The sequence below is a fragment of the Oryx dammah genome, unplaced genomic scaffold (genome assembly GCF_014754425.2).
Source record: "Oryx dammah isolate SB20612 unplaced genomic scaffold, SCBI_Odam_1.1 HiC_scaffold_29, whole genome shotgun sequence".
In the NCBI taxonomy this organism is placed as follows: domain Eukaryota; kingdom Metazoa; phylum Chordata; class Mammalia; order Artiodactyla; family Bovidae; genus Oryx; species Oryx dammah.
This window is the reverse complement of record NW_024070213.1, coordinates 85,311,694-85,323,819: the sequence shown is the minus strand read 5'-3', so window position 1 is coordinate 85,323,819 and position 12,126 is coordinate 85,311,694. Positions and strand designations below refer to the sequence as shown.

Here is a 12,126-nt window from a genome sequence, read left to right as displayed (position 1 = left end):
AGCCAAGAGTGGAGTACCATTTAACCAGCATGTTATAATTTTATAATTTATATAATTCAATGGATCATAATAGTATCTGTTTTAAAACTATTGTCTGTTATTAATGAGTTTGAACACTTTGGAATGGCTTTTCCATTTTATGAATTATTAGTTCTTGTCCTTTTATCTCTTAAGATCTTGGTGTTTTGACAAGCTCTTTAAAATAAATTTCATATATTGTTGCCTCTTATATTTTCTTTTTTTAGTTCTACCAGTTTTCCATTTGATATAGTCCACTCTATCTTTCTCTTCATGATTTCTAGTGTGACTTAGGCAAAGCCTGAATTCCTACCAGAACATACTGCAGTGGAGTGACAAGAAAGAGTCTTGGGACTGGGACGGGCTAGAGGATTCTAATAAACTAATTAACTCTATTAGTTATTGATAAGAATAGGCACAGTGCAGGAAGATCTTCTGATTGTTTTTCCCTGCGAAGTTTATATCTTGAGTTTCACATGAGATGTCCTTCAGAGGAAAGACTGTGGCTTAATAAAACACAACTGTGTGAGCCAGAAGGCTGATTGATGATTTATCATCTTTGGCACAGAAGTTCCCCTTCATTGAAAATTCAATTCTATTTTCTTCCATTCTTTCTGTGGGCTTTTGAAATATATTCAAAATTTTATACAACGATGGTTAAGCTATGGTGTGAAGCTTCCTTAAAACAAAAAAATAAAAAATCAATTTTCGTTCCTCAGTTCGCTTCCCTTGCCCTCAAGGTTCTCTCTTTCATTCTTGGAAAGCAGAAGGATCAATGAAATAGTGAAGAAATATTCAACATTATCATGGTGGTTTCTCTAATTTGTCCCTTTTTCTCTGTATTGCATGCTCTCATTTCCTGAGTAATACATATTTTTGTTTATTTAAAATTAAGGTAGGAGGATACCCAGATCAATTAGAATTTAAAACTCCTTGAAATGTTCAAAAGAAAGCTAAAAATGCAAAATTTTCAGGCTTAATTATGTATCAAATATTTCAAATTTGATAAATATGAATTTCAGGTAAATTTCAGTTAGTGGGTTACATAGATAGAAAGTGATCAACAAAAATCACATTGTTTAAATATTTATTTACTTGTTCAAAAACCATTAATCAAAAGTTTACTTTGTGCTGGAGAACCAATAAATATTTTTGTCCCACTATTAACAATTCTACAGTTCTACAGTTATTTTCCTCTCACTGTTGTGGCCTTCTGACTGATTCTGCTAGTGAGTAACAGCATTTAAATCAGAATTATACCAGCACCATTGAATTGTTTATATGACTTAATAAATTCATTAATCCAAATTAATTCCTTGATCAGTTTTCTAGTATAGTACTTAAAATATTTCCAGTTTTGTAATGTGAATAAAAATACTGAAGTTATTTTGAACCAGACTAACTTATTTATGTTTAACTTATCAATATACTTCCATCAGTCTTTTGTTCAAATCAATTTTACCATAACAGCTTCTACTTCTATGAGATTTGTTTTGTGGGCCTTATTTTTATCCAGTCCCATTTTCTCAAGTCAAAATTTATAGATCTAAATCTTGCTGCATATAGTTTTACCTATTTTCAGTTTTATTTTGTATTGATTATTTCAATCAGTTATATTTAGTATTTATTTCTTAGCTAATCTATAATAAAGATTGTTAAATATATCAGTATTGGTCTACTGCCAGAATTGTCTGTTATAAAGCTAATTTAATTCTTCTGATCATTTGGAGGGCCTTGTATTAACTGTCCACAACATTTGTGGCTTAAAGAACAAATAATGGAATCAAAACAGCTTACTTCTGAAAAGAAATTAAGTGATTTTTCATTAAAAGAAAAGGACAGGAGAGATGATAGGTTATTGGGGAAGGCTTTGCTGAAGAGGCAGTGTATAATTTGCATCACAAAAGATAAGAAAGAATTCACCAGAAGCGAATAGGGGTAAAGGGCAATAACATAAAAAACGACCAGTATGTGTAAAAGTGTGGAGGCCAGGACTGGAGTGTGTGCATGGTAGGCACCAAACAAAAACTGAAAGAACAAACAGATGGATTTGTGTATGGTAAACCGTAAATGGAGTGGAGGGTGCATAAAGCCGGTAGAGGAGGTTGAAAAGAGGGAACGAACGGCTAATTGAATATGGAGAGGAGTGACAGTGGCTGTATCTTAATGCTATTAACACACAAGCAAACACAGAAGGAAGCATAGGCTCCAGTCCACTGTGCTTTGGGACCATTCTGACCTGAAATGAAACCTGATGCACTGAAATCTGTCCTATTTGCAATGAGTACAGAAAAGATCTTTCATTACTCCTTGGTCAATCACTTTATGCTTTCAAACTCCTTGTTAAAATAACTAAAACATTCCTTTAGTCTAACTTAATACCCTTGTTGCACTTACCTCTATTTTCTATTGTTCTGTCTTATGATCATTAAAGAAGAGCTCTTTAGTATATTTGAATAGGGGTATCTCCCAGAATATTCCTTCTTAATCTCTTTAGTCTTTCTTTTCAGTGTTCTGATTCAGCGCCCTCCACAATATAGTCTTTGTTTCAAGGATGATCTCATCAGTCTGTTGGCCAGGGGAATTATATACACTGAATTTTTTAAATACAAAGTGTATGTGCTTCTTTAGTTCTTATACTTGTCTCCAAGCCTCCAATCAATGTCTTCCTTAGTTGCTTCTTTTCTTATTTCTAGAAACTTTAAAGGTAATGAGGAAATAAGGATAGCAAGGCATCATAAAAGGGCCTGTAAATATTTAACCTAAGGAAAAAGGCTAAAATGGCTAATCAGTAGATCCAAATCTTAAAGAGAATTCTTCCTTCATAATATATTGTTTTTATTAGGGATTAATTTCAAAGAAGGAAGCCTGTAACTGTAATGAAATATGAATTATCACATATGTGTGTATACATGGGTGGGTGTGTGTATATTCCTGACCAAAATGTGACATTCAGTAATCGTAGAACCTACAGGAGGTAGTGACATCTCTGCCCTAAGCAGCTTGGGAAAAAGTTATTCTAAGAACTTAAAAGGCCTGGTCTGAATCTCATTACTTTTATTTGCCAGACATATGATCTTGGGCAAGTTACTTTAGCTCTCTGAGCTGCAGTTTTCCTCCTCTGTAAAATGAAGATAGTGCCTATTTAATGGGTTTTTATGAGTTAAATGGAATAATATACATAAATATGCTTGGTAAACTAGAAATTACTATAAGTGAGTTAAGAAACTTTATCTGAGTTGACATTCATCTGGAATGATTTGAAAATTTTCATGTAAGGGATTTCATGTAAGAAATTTCATGTAAGCTAATGGGGTACTCTTTCTTCCAGAGAGGACCCCAAGTTCCAATGTCCTGCCTAGGCTAGCTCATCCACAGCCTCCATAAGACTGTCCTTCTTACCTGTTGAAATGGTTTGGTGACAAACAGACCATTTCTACCTATAGCAACAGAATGAGGTAAGACATAACTTCTACAAGATTTTCCCATTTTTTGTATGTACCATAATATGCATAACCAGTGCTCAACTGAGGGATATTTAAGTTATTTCTACAGGAAAGATGAACAGTGAAGTCAAAAGTGTTTTCTGTGCCTTTATCCTATCCCCTCCAAGGTAGAAAATCTGGCCTCCCTGTAGACTGAGGCAGAAACATAAAGAGAAAGGAAGAAATGCACCTAATCCTAAGTCTTCACCAATGCTGACAATACACCTGCAAATGATAATTCTGCCCTTCCTTTTCCAGTGGTGTGCTGAACCCAGTTGGCACCAGCTCTGAAGAACCAATTGTTAAATTTTGAGGCATTTTAAGAACTGATTGTTAAACATGGCCATTTTAACATATTATAACAAACCATTAAATATATTATAAGACAAAGGTAATAGATACTAAAAATCATCACTTCCCAGGTTTTTCACTACATTTGCTATTATCTATCCTCTCAAGGCCATGTATCTACATCTGCTGTATCTATATGGTTGGAAAAGCATACAACAGTAATGTACCGTGCATCCCTTCCTAACCCCATGCTTAGTGGTGTCACATTTCTAGCAAAGCGAGTCATATGGGAATATTTACACCATGGAAATTGGCAAACGTTACAAATCAGGTGTCCCTGGCAGAGCCATCTCTTAAACAGGTACCAACATACTGCCTCTTGAATTCATTTTTCAGATACTTTGGTTAGTAATTATAGGGCATCCAAAACCCTGAAGCTGTGGGGGTAGTTGACAGTGTACCTTTTGGAATCAGACTCTCAGATTTTAATTCAAGTGTCTGCATGATATTGGGCAAATTGCTCACCTTTTCTGTGTGTTTGTAAAATAAGGATGAAAGAAAGACTATCTGTTCCATGTATGGTTTTGAAGCTTTAAAAACTTCCTATCTATTATACATCAGAACAAATAGTACATAACGCATAGTGTGTATCATAATTATTTTTATTTAGGTAAATTTTTAAATTATGACATGGAAACCTCTTTCAAGTACTGCTTTACTAAGAAATTTTAACAATCAGGTATCACTAAGGAATTTTATCAAACATCTCATTTAGAATTTAGAATATTCTCACCTTTGACATATTATTATGGTAGTTACAGTACTAGAATTCCTAAAATAAGCAGAACCTTAAATCACTGGAATGGATTTCACTAGATCATGATGTATTTTTCTTTGCATTGATGAATTCCATTTGTTAAGATTTTACTTTGCCTGACTCATCATTATTAATAAACTGTCTTAGTTATAATTTTCTTTTGTATACTTCTCAGATTTTGGATTCAACAGTTTGATGACTTTGTAAAAGTAGTTAGGAACCCATTATTTTTTCTATCATAAACTGTCAAAAACATTTGATTGCTGCAAAATTAGAAAGAACTCAGGAAACTCATGGTCTGGAGCCATTTGGGGCTTAGCTCTGTCAATTTTCTCTGTTTTAGTACTTCTCAAACTTGACTGCAACATTGGAGCCACCTGGGAAGTTTTTAAAACACTGATGCCTGAATCCCTCCCCTTACATTGTTTTATGTCTGGTTTGCAACATAGGCACGACAATATCACGGCAAAATTTTAAAACTCTTCAAGAGACTATAATGTGAAGCCAAAGTTCAGAACTGCTTCATTTCATTAAGTTTAGTTTGGTTTGGTTTAGTTAGTTTGGTTTCTATATTTTCTTTAATGAATTTTAGTGATTTATATTAACATTTACCTGGAAAATTATCTTTTCCTCTGAACTTCAAACCTGATGGTCATAGGCAAAATACTGTGGCATAATTATTTTTGTTTCCTTTGTAGCTGTGATTATTAAAACTTCTTGTTTATAACTTGTACATGTGCTTTCTTCCTCTCATCTCATTTTTATTGTTCTTATGTAACAACATATAGATGAACTATAACAACATAGTTTGTCATTTTATTGAGGTTTTCAGAGGACCAATTTCTTTGAAATTATTTATTATCTTTGAGTTTATTTATTAACTACTTTTTTCTGTTTTTGTATTCAATTATTTCTTCTTTGATCTTTCCATATTCCCTTTTGGTCTTGCTTATGTTAATTTTATCTGCTTCTAACCTCTTGAGCTATTTCACTTCATTTATCTTTATTTCTTATTCTTAATGCAAGTATTTCAGGCTATTAACTTTTCCTTTAACAAATACCTGTGTATATATTTATTGATATATGCTCCCTTTTATTATCATTATTTTTTTAGATAGTCTGTAATTAATCTTTTGATTCCTGTTTGATCTATCTAAAAGTTGTTTTCAGAGGGCTTTTTGTTTTTCAATGTTTACTAGATGGAGTGTTTTTCATAATCATGCCTAGTTTTATTGTTGTTACAAAATCCCTTCTGGTTTAGTTGCAAAATTCTTCTAAAACATCCATTCTATCTTAATTGAACATGTGTAACAGTAGGCACTTAAAGAAAATAACTCATATAATAAGTTTAATAAACAGAAAAGCAAGTGGCACCAGCTGCCCTTCCATCCCAGGCAGGTTGATCTCTTAGTTTGAGTCTTCTAATTGGGAGGGAAGTACTTGAGACTCAACCCACCAGAATCCCAGGTGTGTGATCAGGAATAAGGCCTTTTTTTCATTGCCTCCCTTACATGCTCCTGTCTATTGGAGGCAAGTCCACTCTACAATCATAAGATTATGCAAGAGTCAGCAAACCTTTTCTCTAAAGGACCAGATAGTAAATATTTTAACCTCCATGCATTGATTTACTAGTATTGCATGGAACATATTTGTAATAAAAAATTATTCATTGATTATCTTAAAAATCATATTTAACTGGGCATCTAATATTTTTATTTGCTAAATCTGACCATCATATTTGCAGGCTAAATGGTCTCTGTCAAATATTCAGCTCTGCCTTTGTAGTGGAAAAACAACCACAGACAATACATAAGCAGATTAGTGTGGCTGTGTTCCAATTAAATTTTATTTATAAAAATAAATAATGGACTATATTTGTCTTGAGGGCTATACTTTGTCTTCACCTGTGTTAGTAGTTTCTCAACATTTAATGTACATCAGAATCTCGTGGAAGGCTTGTTGAAACATTGATTGCTAGACTCCATCCCCAGGGTTTATGATTCTGTAGATCTGGAGTGAGGCCCCAGTATAATTTCTATGAAGTTCCCAGGTGACGCTTCTGCTGCCACTAGTCTGTGGACTACACTTTGAGTACTACCACATTAGAAGAAATACCTACTGCCTTTTCATTCATAAAACCCACTCAGTAGAACACAGGCTTATTTATTATTATTCATTCAAAGACTTCACCAGTCTTATGAGATGAAAAAAAAGAAACAAGTGGTGAAATTTAATTATCCTCATGGCCAAGTCTTCCTAACATACATGGTATATTCGGGTTAATTTTAAAAAGTCACTCCCTCTCAGAACAGGATTAGAAGAAAGGTACCACTTTGAATCCACACAGCCCCTCACCAGGGTACACGGCTTGGTTAAGCTGAGCAAAGGCTGGACTTTAGCAGCCACTGTGACCTTCAGGAGCCTTTGAGCAGTGCACAAATGGTACAACACTCCTGGCAGCCCTGCAGATCAGAAGAATGTTATCCACAATATATCAAAACAGTACCCTCTAAATTTATATATTCAGTAAGAGTTTACTTCTTTTCTTGAAGTTAAAAAAAAAAATGAGCAAGCAATATTCCTTTTTTTTCCCACTTGGATTTGACAGGGTTTTTTCCAGCTTTATTGAGGTATAATTGAAAAAAATTATATGATATTTGAAGTGTGCAATGTGATGATAAACAGTATTCTTAAGGAAAATCCCATACACTAGCTGACATCTGTACTCTTTTTCTCTCATCAAGGGGAGAAAATAAATAAATTTTAAGAACTCTCCTCTATGTGGAAATTTAAGAAGAATTTTAATGCCTAGTTTTAGTGTGGTCAATACGATCTGAACTTTTTTGGACCTTAGGAATTCATTGAAGATTTTTTTATACTCTAATATACCAATAATATGTTCCAAGTGTTTCATGACCCTTCCAAAGGGTACATTCCCTGTATGGAGGCAATAGAGTTGAAATATATCTGCCTATACACGTTTGCTTTTTATTAATATTGTCCATATGTTATATGGATTTTCTATGAGCTCACTTATCCCCCTGATTTAAAGACTTGGGGTATAGTATAATATCCATGGAGTCAGGGAGGAAGTTCTCTGCATGATTTTATATCCTTGGCACCCAGCTCAGTATATGGAACACACTAGTCATTCGTTTATTAAATGAATAAACCATTTTTGACTGTAAAGTGGAGTGGAGTGCAGTTGTTCCCAGTTCCGCATTCAAATGAAGAATGAATTTTTATCCTTTTTACTTCCTCCCTATTGCATTGCATTCCCCAACCTGGAATCAGCTGTAATCACTGCATTTCTTCTTGAAAATATACTCCCCCTCACTGAAGTTCCTATGGAAGTTTCCACTCAGCCTTGTTTTGGTCTTCAAAGCTTTTAAAATATAAACATAAAAAAAAAAACCCTACTGAAAAGACATGAACTAAAATATAGATTGTGGTTTCCCTCTGATTGATTCTTTTTATTTATTTATTTAGCTTTTGCTCTTTTGGTATTTTCCAGATGTTCCACAAGGAGCAGGCATTGGTTGTATACATAAAAGAACAAAGAAAATTTATAATAAGAAATAGCAGTCATTTTTTTCTCTAATATTTCTACTCTCTTGTTTGAGTTCTACTCATTGAGGTTACATAGAAAAAGTAAATTCTCTCTTCTAGACGAAAAACCTATGAACATTTAAAAAGGACCTCTCAGAGTATCCCTAAGACTCCCCCTTAAAGTTTCCTTTAAAAGTCTGTCACGTGGTTTCTAGATCATTCACCATCTTTTTTGTCTGAACATAATCCCTTTGGTGGATAATCATTTAAAATAGAGGTCCAGAACTGGATATGGTATTTCAAGTACAGCCTGATTCATAGAAAGGATAACAGAATCTCCCTTGGTTATACTATGGTTCCATTATCGTAGCCTGCAATAGAACTGGTATTTTCAGTGCCCATGACAGTGCTGACTCACATGCAGTTTACTGTAATTCCCATATCTTTCACTCATTTTCCTTTACCTATACCCTACTCTCTTATCTGTGCTTTATCTATCTTCCCTTCTCAAGCAGGCCCCAGATGGTAGACACAAGGAATGGCAGCACCGTGACAGAGTTTATCCTCGTGGGCTTTGAGCAGAGCTCCCCATCCACTCGGGCATTGCTCTTTGCCCTCTTCCTAGCCCTCTACAGCCTTGCCATGGCCATGAATGGCCTCATCATCTTCATCACCTGCACAGACCCCAGGCTCAACAGCCCCATGTACTTCTTTCTTGGCCACCTGTCCTTCCTGGATGTGTGCTGCATCACCACCACCATCCCACAGATGCTGATCCACTTAGTGATAAAGAATCACACTCTCACCTTTGCCTCCTGCTTAACCCAGATGTATCTGGTTTTTGGTGTGGGTGTGGCTGAGTGCATCCTCCTGGCTTTCATGGCCTATGACCGTTATGCTGCCATCTGCCACCCACTTAGCTATGCCCAGATCATGAGCCGGCAGGTCTGTGTGAGACTGGTGAGAACAGCCTGGTTCTTTGGGCTGATCAATGGCATCCTTCTTGACTACATGACATTTCGTGGTCCCTTCTGCAGAGACAACCACATAGAAAACGTCTTCTGTGAGGCCCCCATAGTGATTGCTCTCTCCTGCGGAGACCCCCAGTTTAGTCTGAGAGTCATCTTTGCCGATGCCATTGTGGTGCTGCTCAGCCCCATGGTGCTCATCGTCATCTCCTATGCCCGCATCCTGGCCTCCATCCTGGGCAGGAACTGCTCCTCTGGTCGAGGCAAGACCTTCTCTACTTGTGCCTCCCATCTGACCGTGGTCATCTTTCTCTACACCTCGGCCATGTTCTCTTACATGAACCCCCGCAGCACATGCTGTCCTGACAAAGACAAGCCCTTCTCCCTCCTCTACACCATCATCACCCCCATGTGCAACCCCGTCATCTACAGTTTCCGAAACAAAGAAATGAAGGGGGCCATGGTGAGGGCCCTTGGGAGGAGCAGCCTTTCCCAGGCAGAGTCTGTGTAGTTAGAAACACTTGGAGAGGCAGCTACTTCCCCTGACTTCCCCTCCTGCAGCCCGAAGAAGTGGGAGACTCACTAGCTGACAAGCTCCAGGAAGGCGTACTCATGGCTTCCTTTCTGCTAGTATAAGACAAGTTCATTCCTTCCAGATCCTGTTGTTGTTGTTGTTTAGTTGCTAAGTTGTGTCTGACTCTTTGTGACCCTGTGGACTGCTGCACACAAGGCTTCCCTATCCTTCACTATCTCCCAGAGTTTGCTCAAACTCATCTCCATTAAGTCAGTGACACTATCTAACCATCTCATCCTCTTCTCCTCTTGCTCTCAATCTTTCCCAGCATCAGGGTCTTTTCCAATGAGTCAGCTCTTCAAACCAAGTATTGGAACTTCAGTTTCAGCATTAGTCCTTCCAATGAATATTTAGGGTTGATTTCCTTTAGGATTAACTGGTTTGATCTCCTTGCTGTCCAAGGGACTCTCAAGAGTCTTCTCCAGCACCACAATCTTTATGGAAGATCCTGTTGATGTTTAATAATGCTCATCTATCTAATTTCACTTCCACCAAATTTCTCTTAGTTATACATTTCATGATTGGAGGGGCAAGTGTAATAAAATGGAGGAGTGTATTCCAAAATTTGGGGGAAAGTAGTATTGTCCTCTAGAGAAATTCATCAAAGAGGATGACAAGTTCATTCTTTCCAGAGCATTTCTTTCCAGGGCAAAGTCAACTGGTAGGAACCTTAAGATTGAGAAAGGAGCAGATTGAGAGCCATGAGGGAAACAAAAGGATGTGGAACATAGGAAAAAAGCAGTGAGTAGAAGAAACATGCTGTAACCATCCCTATATGCTTGCCTCAAAATTCTCCATGAAATTTGTCTCCCTATATAAGAACTGATTAATAGGATTACTTCTCAGGGGCAGCAAGAGGAGGAGCTGTACGTCAAATGCATGTGGATTATTGATGGAGAGGAGGAAGAACAGAAGCAAGAGCAAAAGTCTCTGGAGAGCACCTACTTCCCCAGGTTGTAAACTGGGGGTGGGAGCTGTAGACGGAAATCTCCTAGGATCAAGAAAGCTTTGAGTGACATCTGCATTGTACAAGAATATATAAAAGCTCTTTGACCTATTTACACACTTATTTGCTACAACTTGTAAATTCTGACACTAACCTGGATACAGTTTAAGTGTATCCTTTTTTTTTTCATGAAGATTCCTTCCTATCTCTTGCTTTACCTATAATATACTACATTTCCTGAAACTATACTTACAGTTCTATCTTCTGTCTTCCCCACCACTATTCCATTTCTGAAAATCTAGAGCAGAGGAGTCGGACACGACTGAGCGACTTCACTTTCACTTTTCACTTTCATGCATTGGAGAAGGAAATGGCAACCCACTCCAGTGTTCTTGCCTGGAGAATCCCAGGAAAGGCGGAGCCTGGTGGGCTGCCGTCTATGGGGTCGCACAGAGTCAAACACGACTGAAGCGACTTAGCAGCAGCAGCAGAGCAGAGGAGGTCCTGAGTAGGGATGATTTTCTCCTCCAGGGGTATTTAGCAATATCTGAAGATATTTTTTTGGTTGTCACTACTGGAGGAAAGAGTATGGTACTAGCATCTAGTAGGTAGAGACCAGAGATGCTGCTGAACATTCTATAAAACAAAGGAAATCCCCTAAAATAAAGAATTGTATGGCCCAAGATGTCAATAATGTCAAGGAGAGATAAGGTATTAAAATGGAAGAATCATAAAAATGATAAGAGTTATTGATATGGGGAGGGAAGAGATGGGAGAAACCAAGGAGAATTTAGAATAAAGAATTCTACCTGCAAAGTCATTTTCTGCTGGACTACGGGCAGGATTTCTGCTGACAGTGCCATAGCAACAATCTATGTAAATAAGTGTATTAAAAACCCTCCCTAAAAACCTCTCTGTTTGTCTCTATTTGAACTTACCCTTATAGATGGGGAAACAGTGGAAACAGTGGCTGACTTTATTTTGAGGGACTCCAAAATCACTGCAGATGTTGACTGCAGCCATGAAATTAAAAGACGCTTACTCCTTGGAAGAAAAGTTATGACCAACCTAGATAGCATATTCAAAAGCAGAGACATTACTTTGCCAACAAAGGTCCATCTAGTCAAGGCTATGGTTTTTCCTGTGGTCATGTATGGGTGTGAGAGTTGGACTGTGAAGAAGGCTGAGCGCCGAAGAATTGATGCTTTTGAACTGTGGTGTTGGAGAAGACTCTTGAGAGTCCCTTGGACTGTAAGGAGATCCAACCAGTCCATTCTGAAGGAGATCAGTCCTGGGATTTCTTTGGAAGGAATGATGCTAAAGCTGAAACTCCAGTACTTTGGCCACCTCATGCAAAGAGTTGACTCATTGGAAAAGACTCTGATGCTGGGAGGGATTGGGGGCACGAGGAAAAGGGGACGACAGAGGATGATATGGCTGGATGGCATCACTGACTTGATGAACATGAGTCTGAGTGA

At 37.2% G+C, this 12,126-nt stretch overlaps 1 protein-coding gene across 1 annotated transcript; it reads left to right on the top strand.

The window, feature by feature from the left end:
- The first annotated feature begins 8,682 nt into the window (after positions 1 to 8,682).
- Positions 8,683 to 9,639, top strand: LOC120858080 (olfactory receptor 10AD1-like). The gene has a single exon (XM_040233946.1). The coding sequence runs from the start codon at positions 8,683 to 8,685 to the stop codon at positions 9,637 to 9,639; it is 957 nt and encodes a 318-aa protein (XP_040089880.1).
- The last annotated feature ends 2,487 nt before the right edge of the window (positions 9,640 to 12,126 follow it).